The sequence below is a fragment of the Balaenoptera acutorostrata genome, chromosome 5, assembly GCF_949987535.1.
Source record: "Balaenoptera acutorostrata chromosome 5, mBalAcu1.1, whole genome shotgun sequence".
Lineage (NCBI taxonomy): Eukaryota > Metazoa > Chordata > Mammalia > Artiodactyla > Balaenopteridae > Balaenoptera > Balaenoptera acutorostrata.
In genome coordinates this window covers 40,323,138-40,351,086 of record NC_080068.1, presented here as the reverse complement: position 1 = coordinate 40,351,086, position 27,949 = coordinate 40,323,138, and the positions used below count along the sequence as shown (strand labels likewise).

The window sequence follows — 27,949 nt, the reverse complement described above, 5'->3', positions numbered from 1 at the left end:
TCCCTTTTTCTCTTGATGAGTCTGGCTAATGGTTTATCAATTTTGTTTATCTTCTCAAAGAACCAGCTTTTAGTTTCATTGATTTTTGCTATTGTTTCCTTCATTTCTTTTTCATTTATTTCTGACCTAATCTTTATGATTTCTTTCCTTCTACTGGCTTTGGGGGTTTTTTGGTCTTCTTTCTCTAATTGCTTTAGGTGCAAGGTTAGGTTGTTTATTCGAGCTGTTTCCTGTTTCTTGAGGTAGGCTTGTATTGCTATAAACTTCCCTCTTAGCACTGCTTTTGCTGCGTCCCATAGGTTTTGGGTCGTCGTATCTCCATTGTCATTTGTTTCTAGGTATTTTTTGATTTCCCCTTTGATTTCTTCAGTGATCACTTCGTTATTAAGTAGTGTATTGTGTAGCCTCCATGTGTTTGTATTTTTTACAGATCTTTTCCTATAATTGATATCTAGTCTCATAGCGTTGTGGTCGGAAAAGATACTTGATACGATTTCAATTTTCTTAAATTTACCAAGGCTTGATTTGTGACCCAAGATATGATCTATCCTGGAGAATGTTCCATGCGCACTTGAGAAAAATGTGTATTCTGTTGTTTTTGGGTGGAATGTCCTATAAATATCAATTAAGTCCATATTGTTTAATGTATCATTTAAAGCTTGTGTTTCCTTATTTATTTTCATTTTGGATGATCTGTCCATTGGTGAAAGTGGGGTGTTAAAGTCCCCTACTATGATTGTGTTGCTGTCGATTTCCCCTTTTATGGCTGTTAGTATTTGCCTTATGTATTGAGGTGCTCCTATGTTGGGTGCATAAATATTTACAATTGTTATACCTTCCTCTTGGATCGATCCCTTGATCATTATATAGTGTCCTTCATTGTCTCTTGTAATAGTCTTTATTTTAAAGTCTATTTTGTCTGATATGAGAATTGCTACTCCAGCTTTCTTTTGATTTCCATTTGCATGGAATATCTTTTTCCATCCCCTCACTGTCAGTCTGTATGTGTCTCTAGGTCTGAAGTGGGTCTCTTGTAGACAGCATATATATGGGTCTTGTTTTTGTATCCATTCAGCCAGCCTGTGTCTTTTGGTGGGAGCATTTAATCCATTTACATTCAAGGTAATTATCGATATGTATGTTCCTATTCCCATTTTCTTAAATGTTTTGGGTTTGTTATTGTAGGTGTTTTCCTTCTCTTGTGTTTCTTGCCTAGAGAAGTTCCTTTAGCATTTGTTGTAAAGCTGGTTTGGTGGTGCTGAACTCTCTCAGCTTTTGCTTGTCTGTAAAGGTTTTAATTTCTCCATCAAATCTGAATGAGATCCTTGCTGGGTAGAGTAATCTTGGTTGTAGGTTTTTCTCCTTCATCACTTTAAGTATATCCTGCCACTCCCTTCTGGCTTGCAGAGTTTCTGCTGAAAGATCAGCTGTTAACCTTATGGGGATTCCCTTGTGTGTTATTTGTTGTTTTTCCCTTGCTGCCTTTAATATGTTTTCCTTATATTTAATTTTTGACAGTTTGATTAATATGTGTCTTGGCATGTTTCTCCTTGGATTTATCCTGTATGGGACTCTCTGTGCTTCCAGGACTTGATTAACTATTTCCTTTCCCATATTAGGGAAGTTTTCAACTATAATCTCTTCAAATATTTTCTCAGTCCCTTTCTTTTTCTCTTCTTCTTCTGGGACCCCTATAATTCGAATGTTGGTGCGTTTAATGTTGTCCCAGAGGTCTCTGAGACTGTCCTCAGTTCTTTTCATTCTTTTTTCTTTATCCTGCTCTGTAGTAGTTATTTCCACCATTTTATCTTCCAGGTCACTTATCCGTTCTTCTGCCTCAGTTATTCTGCTATTGATCCCATCTAGAGTATTTTTAATTTCATTTATTGTGTTTTTCATCATTGCTTGGTTCCTCTTTAGTTCTTCTACGTCCTTGTTAAATGTTTCTTGCATTTTGTCTATTCTGTTTCCAAGATTTTGGATCATCCTTACTATCATTATTCTGAATTCTTTTTCAGGTAGACTACCTATTTCCTCTTCATTTGTTAAGTCTGGTGTGTTTTGACCCTGCTCCTTCATCTGCTGTGTGTTTTTCTGTCGTCTCATTTTGCTTATCTTACTGTGTTTGGGGTCTCCTTTTCACAGGCTGCAGGTTCGTAGTTCCCTTTGTTTTTGGTATCTGTCCCCAGTGGCTAAGGTTGGTTCAGTGGGTTGTGTAGGCTTCCTGGTGGAGGGAACTAGTGCCTGAGCTCTGGTGGATGAGGCTGGATCTTGTCTTTCTGGTGGGCACGTCCACGTCTGGTGGTGTATTTTGGGGTGTCTGTGGCCTTATTATGATTTCAGGCAGCCTCTCTGCTAATGGATGGGGCTGTGTTCCTGTCTTGCTAGTTGTTTGGCATAGGGTGTCCAGCACTGTAGTTTGCTGGTCGTTGAGTGAAGCTGGGTCTTGATGTTGAGATGGAGATCTCTGAGAGATTTTTGCCGTTTGGTATTACGTGGAGCTGGGAGGTCTCTTGTGGACCAGTGTCCTGAAGTTGGCTCTCCCACCTCAGAGGCACGGCCCTGATGCCTGGCTGGAGCACCAAGAGCCTTTCGTCCACACGGCTGGGAAATTCAGAAAAGCCTTCACAAAAGTGGTAAATACTTGACCTGGTTGTTGAAGGAGGGCTTGCCACACAGACAACCTATCACTTTGCCTCTCACTGAATTCCTTCTGTGCCGAGACATAAAGAACCTGAGCTTCATTAAGTCCTGAGATGAGCTGTGGTTTTCAGTTAGAAGATTGTGGGTTCAAGTTCCATCTTAAGTGCAGCTGGGTTCCAGTCCCACCTGAGGTGCACTTTTAGAGAGCTCTTTCTGACAAGCGGTGTGAACGTCCGGCTGTCGCGCCCCAGAAATACAACCTGGATGACCTGGGTATGCACTGAAGCTCCGCAAAGGTGTGCGTCCGCAGAAGAGAGACGGGCAGCTCTGCCACGGAGACCAGACATCTCCTCCGTCCAGGCCTCTGCCGCCGGAAAACACCCAAGAATGGAGCCTAGAGACGAGAGTCCGCGCCTGACCCGCATCCCCGCGTCCAGCCTAGTGTTGTTTCTTTAAAAAAAAAAAAAAACAGCAGGAAGGGGGAATTCCCTAGAGGTCCAGTAGCTGGGACTCTGCGCTTCTACTGCAGGGGGCCCAGGTTCGATCCCTAGTGGGGGAACTAAGATCCTGAAAGCCGTGCAGTGCAGCCAAATAAATAAGTAAATAAAATAAAAAGAGTAGGAAGGCTATATTTTTGAGGCTGAAAATAGTACTAGTATTAGGAGGAACAATTTCACAATTGAACTAATGTTATTTCCCCAAACATAAGTTTTTAGTTCTTTTTTTTTTTCTGTATTATTTTTGATGCAAACAAATTTTTAATGTTCATACTCTATTGCCTTATTTGATCTGTATCAAATTCTGTTTCCCATGGCAGACTATTGTCATTTCTTCTACTTTGTTTCTATTCTCATTTAAAATGTGTCCTACTGGTTCGTTGAGTATTAACAAATGCTTACTGTTAAACTTTTACTTAAATGGTACCTGTCACATGTTCCACACCTGGCTGTTGGATAGAATTCCCACATCAAGCAACCAAATGAACTGTACAGTGAAATGCAAAGAAGAAACCAACAAAAATAAAACTCCAGTTACCCCCCATTAGTTCAAACACATGCATGCACGAAAGCTCGCCCCCCCCCCACCCCACACACACACCACCTGCCTTTGGCCTCAAAATTAGCCCTGCATTCATTCTACCTTTTGCCCATTTGGACATAATTTTTCCGTCTATTTTGAATGCTGCTCCCTCCTGGAGTCTAACTTGTTTTAAGTTATCTCTTCAACCAATTCTCCCCTCTAGGCAGAAAACCCTGGATATACAAGACATAAAGGGAAAGAGTAGCTTAAAAAGAAGTAAATGCAGAATGTGGACTCTACTTTCCCCAGCTCCTGAGATATTATTTTCTTACTAGAAGCAGCAAGAGGGAGCAGAGACTGTGATACTTATAATATCCCTAGTTGTCACTAATTAGAACAAAAAAGTACAGAATTCCAAGAACTTGATTACAGATGGATGTGTCTTTTGTAATATCAAAATAGATGTTGTCCAGTAACTAAGACTTGTTTTAGGACAAATTGAATATCACTCTCTGAAATAATGAAATTCTGTTCAATAACTTTACACATTAACATTATTAAACCAAATACTTATGTGAACTTGACAACTCTGTATTACTTCAGTAATTGAGACTGCTATTTTTTTATTTTGGGGAGTTTGAGTCTACCTGGAGTCCGAAAAATGAAAACCTTTATTTATGTAAAACAATATAAAGCCAGGCTTTATATTTTACATTGCTGGTAGAAAATGAAGCTGATAAAACTTCTATTCACACTTAGTGTAAGGCACATTCCATTCCCGTTCTTGGCAAATTCCACCGTACTTCTTTATTGAAAGTTTTTACATTTGTTTCAGATCACTAGTTCTAATATGGTGGCCTTACATGTAGTTGTTTATTATTATTATTACTATTATTATTATTACATTATTTTCCTTTCAAGGAAAGAGCTTGAATAAATGATAAAAACTTTTGATTCTACTTCTGTGATTCACAGAATTTCTTTGGCCCTGAGTTTGTGAAAATGACGATTGAACCATTTATATCTTTGGATTTGCCGCGGTCTATCCTTGTAAGTAATAAAACCACTTTGTGTCACTTTTAGAAAATAATTTTAGTAATGATTTTTTTAAAACAGTAAAATTCTTATAATGTTTACATTGATAACTTCCATTCATTTTTTTCAATTGTAGACCAAGAAAGGGAAGAATGAGGATAACCGAAGAAAAGTAAACATAATGCTTCTGAGTGGACAGAAACTGGAACTGACTTGTGATACCAAAACTATATGTAAAGATGTGTTTGATATGCTTGTGGCCCATATTGGCTTAGTGGAACATCATTTGTTCGCTTTAGCTACCCTCAAAGGTACCAAGGCATTTTAAATTCAGGGTATAGTATGGAAACTTGGCAACAACGACTTCCTATATCTGTTCTGCCTAACCTTCTTTTGGGAAATATTAACTACATGGATATGTCAGCATTGAGAAGTAGGAGGAGTTCCTTTTCCTAACTAGGTACATTGTTTTAATAGCCATGTCTTTTTAGCATCTTCTGTACCTTATCATGAAGATTTTTCTCTGGCATTGGCTATATAAACATAGATTTTAATTGTTATATTTTGTGGACCATAATTTTGCCTACATATGTACTCTAGAAATTAGTATTCTGCTAATATGAGTTTGAATATATAGCAGGACCCTATTTCTGAATTTCCATATCAACTTCTTCAGCTTACTATCCTAGAAACAGTGTCTTCCTAAATGTTGTCAGTTGATGACGGAAAATAAGTCATTTCACATTTTTTAAGCATTACATCCACTGACCTGTGACGTTCACAACCACGGTGGTCTCAGAACACAGATTCAGTAGAAGCTGCTGCTATTTATCAATTAGAATTGTCATAGCAATAAGAAACCCCTTGGGGACTTCCCTGATGGCACAGAGGTTAAGAATCCACCTGCCAGTGCAGGGGACATGGGCTTGAGCCCTGGTCTGGGAGATCCCACATGCAGCGGAGCAACTAAGCCCATGCACCACAACTACCGAGGCTGTGCTCTAGAGCCCGTGAGCCACAACTACTGAAGCCCATGTGCCTAGATCCCATGCTCCGCAACAAGAGAAGCCACTGCAATGAGAGGCCCATGCACTGCATCGAAGAGTAGCCCCTTCTTGCCTCAACTAGAGAAAGCCCACACGCGGCAACAAAGACCCAATGCAGCCAAAAATAAAAATAAATAAATTTTTTAAAAAAAGAATTAGTTTTTTTTTTTTTAAAAGAAACCCTTTGGAGCTGGGTTTAAATAAATATTTCTTTAATATTACTATATTTATAAATTACTCTTCAATATTTCAGATTCCTGTTTACCTCAAAATTTAACTTAAAAAGCTTTGACAACAAAGTACAATAAATTATAATTGAAGGATCAAATCACCCTGAAACCCTACAAGATCAGGATAACACCACCTTTGTCATACAAGAAATGTCTTTCAACTTAGTTTATTGAATTCTTGTTCCTTAAACACTAATAATTCATTTTGTAGAGTCATCCAATAAATATTCGATTAGTGCCTGTTGATGTTCTATCAGTTTACTAATTACAGTTTTAAGACTAATCATGTAATACTATCTCTATAAAAATATTCAATTAGTCAGAATTTTTTTTTCTTTCTTTTTTTTAATTTATTTATTTATGGCTGTGTTGGGTCTTCGTTTCTGTGCGAGGGCTTTCTCTAGTTGTGGCAAGCGGGGGCCACTCTTCATCGCGGTGCGTGGGCCTCTCACCATCGCGGCCTTTCTTGTTGCGGAGCACAGGCTCCAGACGCACACGCTCAGTAATTGTGGCTCACGGGCCTAGTTGCTCTGCGGCATGTGGGATCTTCCCAGACCAGAGCTTGAACCCATGTCCCCTGCATTGGCAGGCAGATTCTTAACCACTGCGCCACCAGGGAAGCCCAATTAGACAGAATTTTGTATCTAATTTTGTATCTAATTTCTTAAACATTCTGGATAAGTCAGATTTTACTGACTAATCTTTTATTTGGAGAGAATCAAGAATTAAATGATGACATTAAAACTAAAAATAAAATGATGATTATTGTTCCTTCTAGGTTTCAATGGTAGCTCAACTATAACAAATATAGCTAATATTTATTGAATGCTTACCATGTGCCACGTGCTTTAAACTACCAAGTATTTTATAACCATTATGTCATTTGATCTCTACAACAACCCTAAAAAGCAGGAATTAGTACCATCCTGATTTTACAGACAAGAAAATTGGTGTCTAGATAGGTTACATAATTTATTCAGTATCACACAGGTAGTAAATGATGTGACCAGGAGTTGAATCCACGTCTGTCTGTCTTCAGAGCCCTCATTTATAAAAGACTGAGCCATACTGCCTTCCATCCATATGCAGTGCCTCAGAATTCCCTGCCATACTTCTTAACAATCCTGTTTTATTCTGGTGTAAAACTGTTCTGTGTAAGTCTGACCGAAAAATGAAGAAATTAAAAGAAAACATGAAAGTATTTTTATTTTATCTGAATATTTCTCATTCTGTTCTAGATAATGAATATTTCTTTGTTGATCCTGATCTAAAATTAACCAAAGTGGCCCCAGAGGGATGGAAAGAAGAACCAAAGAAAAAGAGCAAAGCCTCCGTTAATTTTACTTTGTTTTTTCGAATTAAATTTTTCATGGATGATGTTAGTCTAATACAGTGAGTACACAAGAGTTTCTATGTTTCTCTTTTTGGCCCCTGGTCTTTTGACCCTTTAGTTTACTGATTTATTTTATTCTGAATTATTTTGAATTATTTCAAATAATTATTGAAGTAATTATTTTCAATAATTATTTTATTATTGAATTATTGAATTCTGATCAATGATATTATTTTATTCTGATCAATGATAAAGTCTTATTTATCATTGCTTATTATTTTATTCTGAATTATTTTATTCTGATCAATGATAAAGTCTTCTTTATCATAAAAGAAGTATTTCCTTCAATATAGTTTATTAATTTCTTATACTTAATCATAAGCCATCTTGGCAACTAAACTTCTATGCCAATAAAAAAATCACCCCAAGATTCAAGATCAAAAGCCTAGATGTTTTGTGTATTTGTTTTCCCAGACATTCTCTGACCTGTCATCAGTATTATCTTCAGCTGCGAAAAGATATCTTGGAGGAGAGGATGCACTGTGATGATGAGACTTCTTTATTACTAGCATCCTTGGCTCTACAAGCTGAGTATGGAGATTATCAACCAGAGGTAGGATTTATTTTTTTCTCCAGGACAAATTTTGCATTGGTGTTCTTATAATCAGCATGATTAAAGACTAAACCTGGTTGAAGTGTTGGCTGTTTATATCTGGAGATTTTTGAGGCTAGTTTGGTGCCTCAGAATGACCGAGTTCCCCGTGTATATTGGTTATTTCAAATCATGCAGTGTGGGATTTCTTTCTTTCTTTCTTTCTTTCTTTCTTTCTTTCTTTCTTTCTTTCTTTCTTTCTTTCTTTCTTTCTCTTCCTTCCTTCTTTCTTTCCTTCCTTCCTTCCTTCCTTTCTTCCTTTCTTTCTCTCTCTCTTTCTCTCTTTCTTTTTCTTTCTTTCTCTCTTTCTTTCTTTCTCTCTCTCTCCACCCCCCTCCCTCCCTCCCTCCCTTCCTTCCTTCCTTTCTTTTTTTTTCTGTTTAAAAATTATCCTGTTTCAGAGTTTTGGGATATCTAACACTTACCCTTCCTTCTCCCTATTTCTAACTAACGGATACTAGACATAAGGGTTACCAGCCAAATCTGGATCAAAGGGGTCTTCCACCTTCCACATGGATCCATGCAGTGATAGGCTGAGAACCCAGCAGAGCTCACTGTATGGAGGACACATGTTCAAGGCCAAATGCACCTGAATACAAGTGGACCTAAGAGGAAGCAGGGAGCAAGAAGAGACTCTGCCACTCAAGCAGCATCCTTCACAACATTAATCCTTAACTATAGTGACATTTGGCCTTTGATTGTCAGTCTCTTCTCAAGCTTGCTGATCAGTTCAGTCATTCTACTTCGCTGAATAAAACAGAAAGAGATGCACTTTCTCTAAAACTCATTCCTCAGAGAGAAGTATAAATAGGAGTACCTTATCTCTTGTTGAGGCAAGAACTTTAAGATAGGAGGAAGAGGGCAAACAGAATTTCTTACAAAAACACTCTCCTTCTAGGTTCACGGTGTGTCTTATTTTAGACTGGAGCATTATTTACCTCCCAGAGTGATGGAGAAACTTGATTTATCCTATATTAAAGAAGAGTTACCGAAATTGCATAATACCTATGTGGGAGCTTCTGAAAAAGAGACAGAGTTAGAATTTTTAAAGGTAAGCATGCAAGATTACAAATGATGAACTTTTTATCTTTTTCAAAGTAAGGAAGAAGTGTTGGAAGACATACATCTAAAAGCTCAGGTGCCAATAACTGATGCTGTATGCTTTATCTCGGCTCATTTATTCCTGACTAAAACCATGGTATTTTAATTCTCATTTTGTAAAAGAGAGAACTGAGGCTCAGAGAGGAAATGTAATGTTCCCAAAGTCAGTGGCTGATATGTGGAGCAAAACTATGATTTGAACCCGTATCTATCTGGCTATGGATTATATGCTTTTATCCTATTTCATACTCTCAAAATCAAGATATATTATAAAGAAGAAACAATTGGATTTTGTGACTGTCTGGATAAGAAAGGCAAGTTGAAACTAATTCTAGGGTTGTTTTGCTTTGTTTTTTCTTAAAAAGCTTAAGATTCAATTATATCTTCTAAAAACAGTCTTTCCATTAATGCCAACTAATTCACACAGGGGAAGGGGGTTAGAAAAATTGATTTATAGTTTCAGTTCTGCCACCATGTTCCTATAAGACCTTAGATGAATAACAGTGCATTTATGATCAGAAAAGACAGTACTATGCAAACTTCCAATGTGAACAGCAAATATGTGAAAATATTCTATTGAGAAGAGAAAATTCAGAATATTCTCCTCTTGGGGGGACTTCCCCAGTGGTCCAGTGGTTAAGACTCCCTGCTTCCACTGCAGGGGGTGCAGGTTCGATTCCGGTCGGGGAACTAAGATCCCATATGCCCTGTGGCGTGGCCGACAAAAAAATAAAATAAAATAAAAGAATATTCTCCTCTCAGTAATTAAAAATAAAAGAATATTCTCCTCTCAGTAATTATTCTCTAATTACTGTTAGCTCCCCAGGATGTAACATCATGCCTTAAATTTGCTGCTCCATAATAAGGGAAGGGAGCCAAGTTTCCCAGCCCTACAAATATCTATAAAGGGGTTTCATTCACAGACTTATACCACCTTTAATCTAGGATCCATGGTAAGAAAGGCAGGGTGGTTTGTTTTAAGTTGACTCTACTTTTAAAGACATTACCTTATGTACTTATTTTTTTCCTCGGTTATTACATGTTTATACTTGTAGGAAGTAAATATCAAGTTATATTTTTATTAATAAAGGTAGAAGACAGATTAACACAGCAGAAAGAATTTGCATGGGGATTTTCAGACAGTCTTGCATTTGAATTCTTGTTTCAACCAGCTGGGTAAACTTGAACAATGTACTTTAACCTCTCTGAGCTTCAGTTTTCCCCATATAAGTAGTGGGCTTAATGCATAGTAGGCTGCCCTTCTCCTTCTAATAATGTATCCTGTTACTCCTTTTCTCTTCAGCTTGAGCATCTTTCTTCTAACCTAAGAATTTTTTTAAAAATCTCATTAATATACCCTTCCAAGGTTACCCTTCTGCTATATATCATATTGCCTCTGAAAAACTTTCATATCTTTTTGTAAATCTGCTTTATTGAGGTATAATTTACATACAATAAAATTGACCACTTTTAAATGTTCGATTCAGTGAGTTTTGAAAATATATATACAGTTGAGCAACCATTTCCACAACCATGATGAAGAACAAGGGTTAGCAAACTGTGGTCTGCCTATTTTATAAGTAAACTTTTACTGGAACTCGGCCATGCTCATTTGTTTCCCTATTGTCTGTATCTGCTTTCACACTACAACAGCAGGGTTAAGTAGTTACAACAGAGATCATATGACCCACAAAGCCGAAAATGTTTCCTATCTAGCCCTTTAAATAAAAAGTTTGCCAAAAATATAACACACTTCCAACACCAAAAATTTCCCTCATGTCCCTTTCCATTCAGTCCCTTCCCCCCTATTCCTAACTTCTGGCAAATACTGATCTGCTTTCTATCACCATAATTTTTTCTTCTCTAGAATTTCATTTAAAGAATCATATATTGCATAGTCTTCTGTGTCTGGTTCTTTTCACTTAGAATAATGCTTTTGAGATTCATCCATGTGTGGTGTGTATAGTAGTTTATTATGGCTGAATAGTTTTCTGTTGTACAGATATGCAACGATTTGTTTATTTTTTCTTTAGTTGATGGATATAAAGCTGCTTTAAACACTCAAATACACATTTTTGCTTGAACATATGATTTTTCTTTTTCTTGAGTAAATACCTACCATTAGGTTTGCTGGGATCTATGGTAAGTGTATGTGTTACTTCTGCAGAACTGCCAAATTGTTCTCAAGTGGTTGTACAGTTTTACAGTACTACCAGTAACGTATGGGATTTCCAGTTGCTCTACACCCTTAACAACACTTGGTATGTTTAGTTTTGTTTTCTTTTTTTTTTTTCATTTTAGCTATTGAAATAAGGTAAGTAGTGGTTTATGATTGTGGTTTTAATTTGTATTTCCCTAGTTACTGTTATTTTGAGCATCTTTTCATATGTTTATTTGTCGTTCATATATCTTCTTTGTTGATGTGTCTAATAAAATCTTTTGCCCATTTTTGTATCTGGTTATTTTGTATCTGAGAAGTACGTATTCTTTATGTATTCTAGATACGATTCCTTATCTCCCAGTCTGTGACTTGCCTTTGTTTTCCTATCATTGACTTTTGAAGCACAAAAGTTTCTGATGTTAATGAAGCTTCAATTTACCAATTTTTCCTTCTGTGGTTCCTGCTTTTTATGTCCTGTCTAAGATATCTTTGTCTAACCCACAGTCAAATATTTTCTAAATTTTCTAGTTTTAGCTCCTGTATTTAAGTCTGTTATTGTTTTGGGGATAATTTTCATATATTGGCTAAAGTAAGGGTCAAGATTTATTTTCTTGGCATATGAATATCCAGTTGTTCCAGCAACATTTGTTTAAGAGACTATCCTTTCCATATTAAACGACATTGGTACAACTTCTGTATCTTTAAGTCACCTTTTCCAAGGTGCATTGTTATGTTATGGTATTGTTCCAACAGGTCTGCCAAAGACTGACAGAATATGGAGTTCATTTTCACCGGGTGCACCCTGAGAAAAAGTCACAAACAGGAATACTGCTTGGAGTCTGTTCTAAAGGTGTCCTTGTGTTTGAGGTTCACAATGGAGTTCGCACATTGGTCCTTCGCTTTCCATGGAGGGAAACCAAGAAGATTTCTTTTTCCGTATGTCCATTTTAACCTCTCTTGACTCTACATTTAAACTGGTGTTGTCAATTGCAAATGTAACGTGTTAATTGACTTTCCTTAAGCGAACTTTAAACCCTGGCATTTAGTAGAGCTTATATGTCTTAATACTATTTAACTCTTCTTTCTTAGTTGTGGGAAGTATTATTGAGATTTTGTTTTTGGTTTTCTCAGAAGGTGATTTTTAAAAGAATTCTTAGCTGGTTATATGCTCAATTAACTTTAGTTAAATTACAACCAAGTTGACTTCTCTGTTAATTCAGAACTTATTCCAGGGTACTAATACTTCTCACATGGAGAAAACCCTCTAATGTATTTAAGATTGATAATTATCTTAACCCCAGTGAACTTTGTCTAGTTTAGTAATAGGTCCCTCACAGAACTGTATTTGAATCTCAGTGGTCCAGAGATTTACTGACTTTTATGAACTAGCCTCAGGACTTTCTACAGTTTTAAGTTTTAGTGTGTAGTATCTGGAGATAAAGTTAGGAAAGCAATTTTTAGAAAATCATGTTTATGAAAGATAATGAACTATAAAGGCATATTTTGATTTTGGAAGTAGGTGGAAAATCTGAACATTGAAGTGTGATTGGCAAACCCCAGAGGTAAATCAAAAATCTGTTCAGGTATTTGTTTTCCTAATGGTATTCAGGGACTACTGACATCTTTAGTTTATATTTGGGCTGAAATATGGTCTCACCAGAACAAACAATATTTTTAAGGTTATAATATCAAAGTCCCAACTGACTGTGGATAATCTTCAACCTAGAGACCTTTGGAATCATTTCTAGACCTGAGGGTTAGTTGGTTGGTTTCCCCTGAAACCCAGAGGTACCACTAAGATTACCACATAATAATGTATTCTCTCAGGAAATCCCAGACCATCCTCATCTTCCCAAGATTGTCAAGATCAGGAAATTACCTAGGTTACCTACCTTCCCCAGTGAAAATGCTGGCAGAGCAAGTGCCTAGAGGAAACCTTGATGAATTAAATACAAATCTAATTTGGACCAGTTTTAAAAGGGCAACAAATCAAGTAATCATCCAGCATTCAGCCATTATTTGCCAGCTATCACATCAGCCCTGCAATAAAAATAGAACTAGCTATGATTAGCTCATTTTTAAAGATCTCCAGTAATAAAGAATAGCCCACATTTCCTTGCAAACTATTCCCGTCTTTAACAGAACTTGTTTATCCTGTAGTTCTTTCTCTAACACAGAACTCTCTTTTTTAAACTCTCCTTTTTTCTTCCACTGGCCTCTGGGGAGATGGAAAAGTTACCCTTCGCCCTTCTCATCTCTAACAACTGAATTTCCTTAGGCACATTTCTTGTCCAGTCCATCAGTTAACACTTAGGATCAATTATCCTTATGATTTGTTTCAAACCTGTACAGCTTTACAACTGTGGAGTTCAACATCCTTGGGAATTACTTGATAGTGGTTAAGTGCAGTGTTTGTTAGGAGAAAAATTCCCCAACTATTTGAAGAGTTACTAGGAATGCTACTGGTAGTCAGGATACTAGTTTGGTGCTACTATAGCTTTAACTCCTCTCTAATACTTGCTGATTTCCTTTTCTTAAGAAAGAGAGAACAGGGTTCCTGAGATTTCACTGGTAACAACATCTAGCAAGAATTTAATAGTCTTATTTTGTTTTTAAGACCAGGAATTATGAAGGTGGCACCTGCATGATTGAAGTTTGAGTAATACTCTGTTATCATATCTTTTGTGAGTCTACGAAATTTGACTTGTCTAAGCCTATTTCTGCATTTGACAGCAAGACAAGGGACATGATATAGAGGAACTAATTTGTACAGTAGAGAAGCCAAGAGCTACAGTAGAATCTAGCTGGGCTTGAGCAATTCTCCAGAGACATTAGTCTTAGATCCCTGACATGTTGAATGCTAGTCTTTTAAGGCATATGGATCACTGCAAGCCTTACCACATAGGTCGCAATATTTCAGGATGTCCTCTTACATAAGAAACATTTCGTTTTTAAGAAACAGGGAGATAAAACTGATTAATGATTCTCTTCCTTTCCCAGAATTTGGCAAGAATCACTGTCTCTAAATATTGATGTGTTCCATCTCTCAGCCCAGCAGTTATGTTATCCGGTGTTTCTGCATTCCAACATTTTCCTTAACTTCCCACATCTTCCATCCCAGCCTTCATGCCACCAGAATTTTTCTTGACTGAATCACAGTGCTTATTATTGCATATTAATATCAGTTTTTGTTGAACTTCATTTTCTTTATCTAAGGCGGTAGAACATATATTTCTTGTAATTTCTTTTTTAAATAGTTTTGGTGTTTGTAAACATTGCAGTAAACTCAAAATATCAGTAATCTTTAAAGGAAACTATTTCCCTTGCTGGTGGCTGGTATACAGTCTATACAATATGATTTAGGCTACAATTTCTAAAAGTGGCAAATAATATTAATTTCATTTATTTCCTAAATTTCTAATAATATAGAGTTATATTTTTCTATATTTATATTAGATATAGGTCAATGAGTATTCATGCCTAATAATGTGAAGTAAAAATAATATCTGTACTTACTCATTGTTTCTAAAATTTGGTCATGCAATGAAGTGATAGGAAAATATCCTAATTTTAAATACCCTTGATTAATATTGTAGAAAAAGAAAATCACATTGCAAAATACATCAGATGGAATAAAACACGCCTTCCAGACAGACAACAGTAAGATATGCCAGTATCTGCTGCACCTCTGCTCTTCCCAGCATAAGTTCCAGCTGCAAATGAGAGCAAGACAGAGCAACCAAGATGCCCAGGATATCGGTAAGGAGAAGCAAACTGTGTCAGATGACTCCAGGGTCGATGCATGATTTTTGCTACAAACTTTAAAAGAACTTCCACTTTTAGGATGAAAATGACAAGGTATGTAGATGTTAAATGACTAAGTCAAGTTCATAAAGGTGTCATAAATGAAGCTGAGATGTCAACTTCATGTTTATTTTGAAAACAGCACCCCTCATCAGTCAGGGAGTACCTGTTGAACTATCTTGTGCTGATTGTTAGGCTAGCTGATGTAAATATTGTAAAAGTTTCAGACACATTCTCTACCCGTAGTAAACTTACACACTGGGAGATAAGACCAACAAACATGAAACAGTAATACGCAATAGAGGGTCAAGGTTTCAATAACAGGTTATATTGTACAGTCTCTATAATATACACTGCAGGAGGAAAGGGAGATCAGAGGATAGAGTATGTGAGTGGTGGCACTTGAATTGGAATTTGAAGGACAAAAATAATTAAGTAGGTTGACGATAAATGGAAGGGCTTTCCAGATAAGGGAAAGAACATGGGAAACAAGGCGGGGGGCTCTGCACCCAGAATGGGGAAGTCATGTACCATAACAGTTTTGGGGGTGACAGATTTCAGTTTTACTTGGTCACGTCCCTGTTCTGACACTGACGTGAGTAACCATAGTACCAATATAAGTGCTCAGGAGAGTGGTTTCAGTTCCTTTTGAAAAGGAACCAACAGAAGAAACCAATTTAGCTCTGAAGAAAATCTCAATCGGAACTGAAATATTTAAAGCTTACTCTGCAAGACCACATGTAGAGATTAAAGTTGTAGAAAGTCTGGTTCTGCATATTAAATTCTTATAGACTTCAGTGAAACACTTTTTTAATCAAGAATTTGATTAAAAAATTAAATGTAATAGCACTGATGACTTTGTGCAGCAGAGCCCTATGAATTCTTTATCTGAACCTTCCCCTGTAGGATCAGACTGAGGTTATGGCAACCTATGAATAAATGTTTCTCAGCCTTTCAGAATCAAGATGGTAGGGGCTGTATACTGATTAAAAATGAAGCTTCCAGAAACCTGTATGACACTTAGTGATCACAGTCTTTGGGAATTGGGTCCCTGGAATCTGCATTTTAACAGGCTTTCCTCAGTAATGATTTTATGCATGTTACAATATGATAACTGTTGCTGTAATCACATTTTCCTTTTCTTTCCCTGCTTTGCTCTGCTAAAAAATTTGTATGCTCTTATATATTTTCAAAGTATAGTGAAATATACAGAATGAAGTAAGTCAGAAAGAGAAAAACAAATACCGTATGCTAACACATATATATGGAATCTAAAAAACAAACAAAAAAAATGGTCATGAAGAACCTAGGGGCAAGACGGGAATAAAGACACAGACCTACTAGAGAATGGACATGAGGATACGGGGAGGGGAAAGGGTAAGATAGGACAAAGTGAGAGAGCGGCATGGACATATATACACTACCAAACGTAAAATAGATAGCTAGTGGGAAGCAGCCGCATAGCACAGGGAGATCAGCTTGGTGCTTTGTGACCACCTAGAGGGGTGGGATAGGGAGGGTGGGAGGGAGGGAGATGCAAAAGGGAAGATATATGGGGATATATGTATAGGTATAACTGATTCACTTTGTTATAAAGCAGAAACTAACATACCATTGTAAAGCAATTATACTCCAATAAAGATGTTAAAAAAAAAAAAAGAGAAGCCACCACAATGAGAAGCGTGCGCACCACAAGGAAGAGTAGCCCCCGCTCGCTGCAACTAGAGAAAACCTGCACGCAGCAGCAAAGACCCAACGCAGCCAAAAATAAGTAAATAAAATAAATAAATTTTTTTAAAAAAGTATAGTGATATAATCAAACTTATGAGAGCCATTGATATGCCTACTTAGATTAATATTCTATTCAAGTCAGAATTGAAAAATTGAAGGTTACATTATTATAGATGTGGTATAGGGTGCTATAGTGAAGAGTCAGAAGACACAACTATGAACCAGCCTTCCACCCTCAACATTTCAATGATATATTGTGGTAGTTAACATGAACTATGGGGCAAGACTGCCAGTGTTCAAACCACGCTGTCTTACTTGCAAGCTCTGAAACCGTGGGCAGGCAACTCAAACTCTCTGCCTTAGTTCCCCATCTGGTAAAATGATTATCATAATGATAATACCAACATCATAAGGTTATTGTGAAGATGAAATGAATTCATACATGTAAAAGTGCCGGCACAAAATAAGTATTGAATAAATATTCATTATCCTTATTATCATCATCATCAACATTGTTTTACCACGACTACCACTAGTTATAGTAGTAGTAGGATGACCTTAGGAAAGTAACTGACGTTTTGAGGTCTCATTTTCTTCACCAATGAAGTGGGAATGTTCTACATATCTCAGTTTTCCCCCTAAGAACACAACTATGTATCCTTAAATTCATATGTAAAAGGACTTTAAGATGGTATTATCTACATCTATTCCCTGATTTTGTTAAGCCTTGAAAGGAATTATTTTCTGCTTGGAAGCAGCTTAGAAGTAACTACCTGCCTACTTAACTGTCTGTACTGGACAAGTGAAAATAACTGGTGTTATCTATTGGAGGTTGATGGGCTCACAAGTGTATGTTGCTTCTTTAGAGTCATAGAATATGGGTGCTAGAAAAAACCTTAGAGGCCATTAAGTCCAAAATTTTACTGATGAGGAAACAGGTTCAGAGGAAAGAGTGTCTCACTTAACCTCATAGTTAGAGGTCAAAGGAGACTAGAACCTGATCTCTTAATTCCTAATCCAGTAGTCTTTCTATTTGATAAGTTTCCAGAGAACTAATTTGCATGGAATTAAGTTAAGATTAATAATCATTTACTGAGCACTTGCTACATGCTAGGTGCTATGGGTTACAAAAATAAATGAAGCCCCTCTCCTCAAAAGAGCATACAATTTAGTTGATGATATAAGGAAATACAAAACAAGTACAAGAGACAATAATAGCACAGTGTGGATTGCAGACTGAGTGTGGAACTAACAAAGGCTTTGAGTTCAAATTTGAAACATTAGTAATAGGATGTAGGTTCATTCTAATGTCCTTTCCCATCCTGGTGGTCCATGTTGGAGTCCTTTCCAGGTGAAAGGCAGTAGGACAGTAGATAAGTGGGTGGTTTATTATTCTGTCCCATGGATATGTGCAACACTTTAAGTTCTACCCAGGAATGATCTGTGAATGGATTTAAATAGCATAATCCTTGGTATGTTTACAAAATAGATATAACCTAAGCTGAACTGGTGGTCCCTATGCCTGCCAAAGTTTGGTCTACATTGTCCTTTAGGGTGAAGAAAACTTTTGGGTATAGAGGCATTTCCCAGTAGTTGAATCTGTTTAAGACTCAGTTTTTGCGTCTTTGAATAAAGTCTCCTCTCAAAGTAAAAGAAAAGAGAATTAATGTTATCTGCTCTCATAAAAACTCTATTTGAAGCTAAAGATTATACTGGGAATTTTAAAACAAAAGTTTTTTTTTTAATTGTCATGTTTTACCTTGGTGTCCACTTCTACTTCAGAGAATGTTGAATTTTCCTGGTGATGAGACATGTTTATTTTTTTTTAATATCTTTATTGGAGTATAATTGCTTTACAATGTTGTGTTAGTTTCTGCTGTACAACAAAGTGAATCAGCTATATGTATACATATATCCCCATATCCCCTCCCACTTGAGCCTCCCTCCCACCCTCCCTATCCCACCCCTCTAGGTCGTCACAAAGCGTCGAACTGATCTCCCTGTGCTATGCAGCTGCTTCCCACTAGCCATCCATTTTACATTTGGTAGTGTATATATGTCAATGCTACTCTCTCACTTCGTCCCAGCTTCCCCTTCCCTCCCTGTGTCCTCAAGAGACATGTTTATTTAAACTTCATTCTGATGCATGAATATGAAAGTGTTGCATTGTTTTCCTATCTGTTTATGCCTGAGATGAAATATTGATTATTAATCTTCCTAGGAATTAGAAGATAAATGAAACAGAATCTTAAGATCTAAATCAGCAACATTTGACATTCTCTTTTTAAAAAAACAAGTTTTCGCAGCTGTTTTACATAGTGGTCAAGCTGTATTGGTACTTTCCATAGGGAGACCAATTGGGGTGCCTTGTGATGTGGATTACTAATGCATGAACAACCAAACCATTTGAAATTTTATGCTTCTGGTCCTTTATATACATGAAAGGATTTTGATGCCAAAATTCTGTGATGCAGTGCTTTCGTTTATAGCCTCAAATGTTCCAATACTGACATGACATTGGTTCTCACAGAACAGAATAGCCAATCACTTATTATAAGGTATCTCTAAATTTGACCACTAAAAGAATACTTTGGATATGTATTTAGGAGTGAAAGGAATTTAAGCATAAAGGGAACCTCAGCTCCTTAATCATGTTAATTAACAGAAACAAAAAAGACAAGTAATGTGTGATTCTCTTGTGGCCCCTTGGCCTCAGTTAAATCAGGAAAAGTCTACAAGGTGGGGAGGTGGTATTGGCATAGTAATGAAATGACAGAAAATTTGCCATAAAAGGCTTTTGTTTCGGTTTGGGGGTTCGGGGTTTTGGGGTTTTTGTTTGTTTTTTAGTAGTAGTTTTATTGAGACCTAATTCACATACCATACAATTTACCCACTTAAAGTGCACAATTCAATGATTTTTAGTATATCCACATTGTTAAGAGAGTTGTGCAAACATCACCACAATCTGCCATAAGCTTTTAAAAATATAATAAGAATTTTTTCTCTGGGCAAAACTCTCCTCTGCACAGCTTTTTTCAGGCATGATCTCACTATATTGGCCTATCCAGGTTTTCTCTCTCCCTCTCCCCATCCTTGGTTTGCTGGTATTTTAGCAGAGACACTACTAGCGTTAAAATTTTCTCTGTCAAATGTCATTCTCCTTTCTAACTGAAAACTGTATTGGGGTCAGCAAGCCTGAATGAAGCCCAAACATTATTAGATCCAGGAAAATCACTAGATGAAGTAAGGCAATGCTGCCCAGGCCCTGGCTGTGAGAAAGCTACAAGGATGGAGAGATGGTATGAAAACCAGAATCTTCCAACCTCCTTTTTAAAATCCTCAATTGCCACTCTTTGAAAGCTACCTACTTCTGATGGCGATCAAAATGATTAAAAATTGCATGCTGTTTTTTATTTATTAAAATAGCTCTTCTCATAAAAGGTTCTATGGTGTTTCCGTCATGTAAAGCAATCCTATTTCCTTGTAGAGAAAGCTTCATTTAGGAGCCTGAATCTCCAAGCAGAGTCCGTTAGAGGATTTAATATGGGACGAGCAATCAGCACCGGTAGTCTGGCCAGCAGCACCCTGAACAAACTTGCCGTTCGACCTCTGTCGGTTCAAGCTGAGATTCTGAAGAGGCTATCCTGCTCAGAGCTGTCGCTTTACCAGCCATTGCAAAACAGCGCAAAAGAGAAGAGTGACAAAGCTTCTTGGGAGGAAAAGCCTAGAGGGATGAGTAAATCATACCACGATCTGAGTCAGGCCTCTCTCTATCCTCATCGGAAAAATGTCATTGTTAACATGGAATCCCAACCACAAACCACTGCAGAGTTGGTAGGAAAACCATTTCACCAGATGGCGAGATCTGATACGGAATCTTTGGCAGGATTCACAAAACTTAATAAGTAAGAACATACTTAACTAACCCAAACTACATATTTGTAAATTCTGCATTTCCTACTTTTGCTTCTGTTTTGACAATTTATTATTTTCATCATACTTTTTTACATTGACACTTCCCCCCCACCTTCCTTTTCCCTCTTTAGTTCAAAGTCTGTTGCAAGTTTAAATAGAAGTCCTGAAAGGAGGAAACAGGAATCAGACTCCTCATCCTTTGAAGACCCTGGTCAAGCATATGTTATAGGTCAGCATAAACAAACTTACCTTCTTTCTCCCTTACCTCATGCTCATAATGAAGTGAATGAGACAGTGTTAATTACCAGGAAATTATTTTTGGTTGTATGTCCTAACTACCAAAACTTTTTGTGAATATAAAATTTTAGGCTACTTAAAAAGTACCAAGTCAAATCAAAAATTGATTTAACAAGTGATTGCCTCATGACACAGACTGTTAGCTTTCTCTTGGTCACAGTTAAAGGCCATGACATTCTGACCAAGAGAACCCAGGTAGTCTGATGCCATGGCTTTGGATAGCCTTCCTTTGGATTTTCCTTACAGTCTTTGAGAGTGGACTCCACTAATGCTATATTTTTTTTTAAGAAAAGTTTATTTAGGGTACTTTCAGAATGGAATTATGTCTAGAAAGAGATAGTTTTATGAAATGTGCTATGGTTTTAGGTAGAAATTCTTAGTTGATTTAAGTTTTCTCAATTTTTCCCAGCTAGCTGGGGCCTATGAACTATTTAAGTATAGACAGAAGTTGTTTGTGTTTATAAATACACACTACCTTATAAGATAAACAGAAGGATTCCTGTTGTTTTGTGCATCTTAAAAGCTAACTGCATGGGAATCAATCTTTTAGAAAAGTAGATGTTTAAGCACAGAGGTCTGAATGACTACTCAAAATAGGAAACAGCTGGGCAGACAAGCGGTCAACAAGGATACCCTTTTTTACGGTTGTTTTACTAAATAATACTAATTAACTCTCCCTTGGAACTAAGTGTGATCATAACTATACAAAGTTAAAAAGAATTTTCTCACCCTGTGATTGGATTGGGGATATGTGGAGTAAATGAAGTCAAAGAGAACTACACTATAATTGATAAATATTTATGGAAGGTCACATTACTTTATTAATATAGGTTTCCACAGCTTTCAGAGATTATACTATCATCAGTTTAAATTGAATTGGTTAAAAAAAACTTTAAACAGATGAAAGACAAGACTCCATCTTATAGGTCACCCTATGCGTTGAAAATAGCCTAAAAAGACACTGATTTAATCTTTCAGAAAATAATTTTCAAAGTGTATTCATATATAATGGGATCTCATATAGATTCTAAGCTATTTTCATTAGGAAGGCTTTGTTCTACATAAAAATTCATCACATATCAGATATAGAGTAGTGAATAATATTCCATAGAAAAACACAAGTAAAATAAAATTCAACCATAAAAAAAATTATTTTCTGCATTTGTTTTTGATTGATTATTCATTCCTATAGAATATTGAACTTTCTTTTAACATTTGAACAGATACTTTTAAAACTCATTTTAGTTTCATCATTTCATATATGACATCAAAATGTCATTGTCAGAAACAATACATTTGTGTTTAAATTTATTCTGCAAAACAAGTTGATATGCTTAACTTGGACATTAAAAGTAGTAAAAAAAAAAAAAGCTCATTGTGGGGAGACATATTTTTCTGAGTGTAAATGAAAGAAATTGTTGCTATCTTAATGTTTTGTTGATTTTTATGAATTTATCAGAAGAAATTACTTCTGTATATAGTATCTGACCATTTTTAAACTGTCTAATAATTTAATTTATACCACAGGAATGACTTTGCATAGTTCTGGAAATTCTTCATCCCAAGTACCCTTAAAAGAAAATGGTAGGTTTACAAAATGTTTTTCCCCTCATTTCCATCATAATTTTTCTCTTGTACCTTGTAAGATAGTCATGGGCCTACTAATAAAGAGCTTTCAATTCCATGTCAAGGATTTTAGGCCTTACATTGGAGTCAAAAGAGACTTGTGGTTTTCAGCATCTCAGTGATGTGATGGGACCTGTAATTTAGACTAATGTTGATGAACTAGAGAAATGACAAATTCGAGATAAGGACACTAATTGGGGAGCTAAGGTAGCTTAGGTGGGAGATAATTTTGATTGAAAAGAGTTTTAACTGAGGGATGCTTCAACTGAATCTTGAAATAAAAGGAGTGTGTATTCAGGCAGAATGGTGTGGATAAGTATTCCAGACCAAGGGCATAGTGTGAGCAAAGACATGCAGACATGTGAGAAGATAACAGATTCAGGGAGATGTAAGAATCTCAGTATGGAGGTATGCTGGGGCCAGAGTGAAGGTCAAAAACTAAATGGCGACCAGCTTTGAGTCTTATTATAAACCTTTTGGGAAGAATTTGAAGACTTTAAATGTTGAGATTACTAGTTTAGAAAGAATCTAAGAAGAAACAAAATTGTAGGAAAAAAACTTTGTGCAATGACTTGAAGGTCAGTGGGTTCACAGTTTTTATAATTTAGGTTACAAAATACTTTCATGTACATTATTTGATTTTTCTAACAACCTTCATGGGTATAAAGAATATTATTATCACTATGTATATACTACTTCCCTCCAAAAATGTTTAAGATTTACCCTCAAATTCTTAAAGTTGAAATAATCAGAAGCCTGATGAGAAGGAAGAAAATATGCTGATCACAAGTATTAATATAGTTAAACTTGATGAAGCTTTAAGTTTAGTTCTCATTTTCCTGAGAGCCAAGGCAAAAATGAAGGCATGAAAATTAGTTGAACCATATGAAACCGTTGTTTTTGTAGGTCAAAACTGTCAGACATCAGTAAGCTATTTTGTATAATTCTCATTCTCTGATAGAAATACACATACCAATTCTTCAAGAGAGGAACATTTTTCTTGGAAGCAAAATTGTGTCCAAAAGTAAATCTTTTTTTTTTTTTTTAAGTTTTTAATTTATTGATTGATTGATTGCTTGATTGCTATGTTGGGTCTTCGTTTCTGTGCTAGGGCTTTCTCTAGTTGCGGCAAGCGGGGGCCACTCTTCATCGCGGTGCGCGGGCCTCTCACTATCGTGGCCTCTCTTGTTGCGGAGCACAGGCTCCAGACGCGCAGGCTCAGAAGTTGTGGCTCACGGGTCTAGTTGCTCCGCGGCATGTGGGATCTTCCCAGACCAGGGCGCGAACCCGTGTCCCCTGCATTAGCAGGCAGATTCTCAACCGCTGCGCCACCAGGGAAGCCCAAAAGTAAATCTTTTTACTTTTATAATATCTTAAATACTCATAGCAAATGAAAGATTTTTTCATCTCCAATTTTTTAATGTATTAATCCTTAAAAAATCTGAGGGCATATCATTAAAGAAAAAGTCAATTTATACTTAGACCTAAGTTACTAAGACCTTGTTATATAGCTTTTTGATGACCAAATGTCTTACATGGACTGAAGTTAGAATACCTCTGTACCTAAAATAGGTCAGTTATTAACATGTCCATAACGGTTGTACTTACTGACTGACAGTTATTTAGTGCTTACTGTGTGCCAAACACTGTTCTAAGCACATTATGTTTCTCTCTCAATCCCCACAACAATCCTATGAGCCAGAACTAATGTTATTTCCTTTTCACAAATGAGAAGCCAAAACACAGAAAGGTAGAGTTGCACAGTAGGTCATGGAGCTGGCAAAAGCTGGGGCCATGATTTGAATGCAGGATGTCTGTTTCCAGAGCCTATGCTCTATTCCACTCTTTAGACCGTCTCCTAGTATAATAATGCCTAATTATTTTTAGGTATTATTTCTCCCAGATAAACTTTTGAAATAAGCTGGATAATAATCTATTCAAGGATGAGAGCCTGAAATGTGTTTTTACCTAGGTTCTAACGGAAAAGAATATGAATTTACATTGGGTACCACATGAACATCATGTGCAGGGTAGGGTCTATGTTTAAACCTCCAAGCACTCATCTTCCCACCTGCTCCCTACAGAGGGGCCAACCCACCTTCCCATGGAGGTGTTCCCCAGTTGGCTTATAGACAAGTTTATATTTTCTTCAAAATTCTCCTTCAATCTGTCCAAGTAGCCCTGAATTAGTGCTTTGTTGTGAATTGAGTTTTGACATAATAGAGCATGGCAAACATGTTTTTCCACATAAGGTAACTGAAGATTAAAAAGTTAAATTACTTGCCCGTTGGTCAAATATAGGACTTTTTGTTCTAATTTCAGTGTTTTTCGTTGCTGAACAAGATTATTAAGAGAAAATTAGAAATGAGCATTAGTTAATACTGAATTATTTATCACTTAATACAAGGACCAATGAATAAAATTCAGTCTTAACCTTTTACAACTTTCAGAGACCCATAAAGAGTGTGAAACTTAGAAGATAAAAGAAGAAAGGCAGGAGTCTTCCAATCTCATGAAACAAATATGGAAAGGATTCCAATCCTTTGATTAATTGTGATTTCCAAAAAGAAATAAAGGTTGCTTACCCTTTCAAAAAATGGCACATCTTATAACAGTTCTTTTTTTCTTTTTTTTAAATTATAGTTGATTTACAATATTATATTAGCTTCCAGTGTTCAACATAGTGATTCAGTATTTTATACTCCATTAAAAGGTACAGTGGCTATAATTCCCTGCGCTGTACAGTATATCCTTGTTGCTTATCTATTTTATACATGGTAGTTTATACCTCTTAATCCCATACCCCTATCTTGACCCTCCCCACGTCCGTCTCCCCACTGGTGACTAGTGGTTTGTTTTCTATATCTATGAGTCTGTTTCTGTTTTGCTATAGACATTTATTTGTTTTATTTTTTAGGTTCCACGTATAACTGACATCATACGGTATTTGTATTTTCTGACTTATTTCGCTAAGCACAATATTCTCTAGGCCCATCCAATTTGCTGCAAATGGCAGAATTACATTCTTTTTTTATGGCTGACCAATATTGCACTGTGTATAGGTATATATACCACATCTTCTTTATCCATTCATCTGTTGATGGACAGTTGGGTTGCTTCTGTCTCTTAGATACTTGTAAATAGTGTTGCTATGAACCTTGGGGTGCATGTATATTTTTGAATCAGTGGTTTTGTTTTTTCTGGATATATACCCAGTAGTGGAATTGCTGGGTCATATGGTAGTTCTGTTTTTAGTTTTTTGAGAAACATCCATACTGTTTTCCATAGTGGCTGCACCATTTTACATTCCCACCAACAGTGTACAAGGATTCCCTTTTCGCCACACTCTCAACATTTATTATTTGTAGACTTTTTGATTTTAGGTAGCCATTCTGACAGATGTGAGGTGATAGCTCGTTGTGGTTTTAATTTGCATTTCTGATGATTACTGATTTCAGGCATCTTTTCATGTGCCTGTTGACCATTTGTATGTCTTCTTTGGAAAAATGTCTATTTAGATCTTCTGCCCATGTTTTTTATTTGGTTGTTTTTTTTTTTAATATTGAATTGTATGTGTTATTTATTTATTTTGGCTATTACCCCTTGTTGGTCATATCATTTGCAAATATTTTCTCCCATTCAGTAGGTTGTCTTTTCATTTTGTCAATGGTTTCCTTTGCTTTGCAAAAGTTTTTAAGTTTAATTAGGTCCTATTTGTTTATTTTGGCTTTTATTTCTTCTGCCTTAGGAGGCAGATCCAAAAAAATATTGCTACAATTTATGTCAAAGTATGTTCTGCCTATGTTCTCATCTAGGAGTTTTATGGTTTCCAGGTCTTACATTTAGGTATTTGATCCATTTGGGGTTTATTTTTGTATATGGTATGAGGAAATGTTCTAATCTCATTCTTTTACATGTAGCATTCCAGTTATTTCAGCAACACTTATTGAAGAGACTTGTCTTTTCTCAATTGTATATTCTTGCCTCTTTTGCCATAGAGTAATTGATCATAGGTGCATGGGTTTATTTCTGGGTTCTCTATTCTGTTCCATTGATCTATGTGTCTGCTTTTGTGCCAGTATCATGGTATTTTGATTACTATAGCTTTGTAGTATAATCTGAAGTCTGGGAAGATGATGTCTCCAGCTTTGTTATTTTTTCTCAAAATTGCTTTGGCAATTCAGGGTCTTTTGTGGTTCCATATAAATTCTAGGATTATTTCTTCTAGTTCTGTGAAAAATGTCATGGGTATTTTGCTACGGATTTCATTAAATCTGTAAAGTGCTTTGGGTAGTATGGCCATTTTAACAATATTAATTCTTCCAATCCAAGAGCACGGGATATCTTTCCATTTCTTTGGATCATCTTCAGTTTCCTTTATCAGTGTTTTATAGTTTTCAGAGTGTAGGTCACTCACCTCCTTGGTTAAGTTTGTTCCTAGTTTATTCTTTTTGATTTGATTTTAAACAGAATTTTTTGTTTGTTTGGTTGGTTTTTGGGTTTTTTTAATTTTAACTTTCTCTTTCTGATAGTTCATTACTAGAGTATAGAAAAGCAACTGATTTCTGTGTATTAATCTTCTGTCCTGCAACTTTACTGAATTCATTTATTAGTTTTTTGGTGGAGACTTTAGGATTTTCTATTTAAAGTATCATGCCATCTGCAAATAGTGACAGTTTTACTTCTTCCCTTCCAATATATAGATGCCTTTTATTTCTTTTTTCTCTGATTGTTGTGGCTAGGACGTCACTGCTATGTTGAATAGAAGCGGCAAGAGTGGTCATCCTTGTCTTGTTCCTGAATTTACAGGAAAGACTTTCAGCTTTTCACTGTTGAGTATGATGTTAGCTGTGAGTTTGTCATAACTGACTTTTATTATGTTGAGATATGTTCCCTCTATACCAAATTTGATGAGAGTTTTTATCATGAAAGGATGTTGAATTTTGTCAAATGCTTTTTCTGTGTCTATTGAGATGATCTTGTGAATTTTATCCTTCCTTCTGCTAATGTGGTGTGTCACATTGATTGATTCGTGAAATTTGAACAATCCCTGTGTCCCTGGAATAAATCCAACTTGATCATGATGCACAGTCCTTTTTATATAGTGTTGCATTTGGTTTGCTAATATTTTGTTGAGGATTTTTGCATCTGTATTGGATGCAAATGCTATAATGGATGGTGGCCTCATAGAATGAATTTGGGAGTGTTCTGTCCTCTTCAATTTTGGGGAATACTATAGGTATAATTTCTTCTTTATATGTTTGGTAGAATTTCCCTGTGAACTGTCCAGTCCTGAACATTTGTTTGCTGGGAGGTATTTTGTTGTTGTGGTTTTAATTATAAATTAAGTTTTAC

The 27,949-nt window shown here is 36.3% G+C and overlaps 1 protein-coding gene across 11 annotated transcripts in view; it reads left to right on the top strand.

Moving 5' to 3' along the window:
• The window catches only part of PTPN13 (protein tyrosine phosphatase non-receptor type 13), a 242,081-nt gene that overhangs the window by 137,565 nt on the left and 76,567 nt on the right, over positions 1 to 27,949 (top strand). For all 11 annotated transcript variants that reach the window (XM_057546711.1, XM_057546717.1, XM_057546713.1 and 8 more), the window contains 10 exons: positions 4,639 to 4,713; positions 4,835 to 5,009; positions 7,213 to 7,366; positions 7,782 to 7,920; positions 8,858 to 9,010; positions 11,975 to 12,157; positions 14,818 to 14,980; positions 20,244 to 20,661; positions 20,803 to 20,900; positions 22,496 to 22,552. In XM_057546711.1, coding sequence (XP_057402694.1) covers positions 4,639 to 4,713; positions 4,835 to 5,009; positions 7,213 to 7,366; positions 7,782 to 7,920; positions 8,858 to 9,010; positions 11,975 to 12,157; positions 14,818 to 14,980; positions 20,244 to 20,661; positions 20,803 to 20,900; positions 22,496 to 22,552 — 1,615 coding nt within the window. The remainder of the gene's footprint in view (positions 1 to 4,638; positions 4,714 to 4,834; positions 5,010 to 7,212; positions 7,367 to 7,781; positions 7,921 to 8,857; positions 9,011 to 11,974; positions 12,158 to 14,817; positions 14,981 to 20,243; positions 20,662 to 20,802; positions 20,901 to 22,495; positions 22,553 to 27,949) is intronic.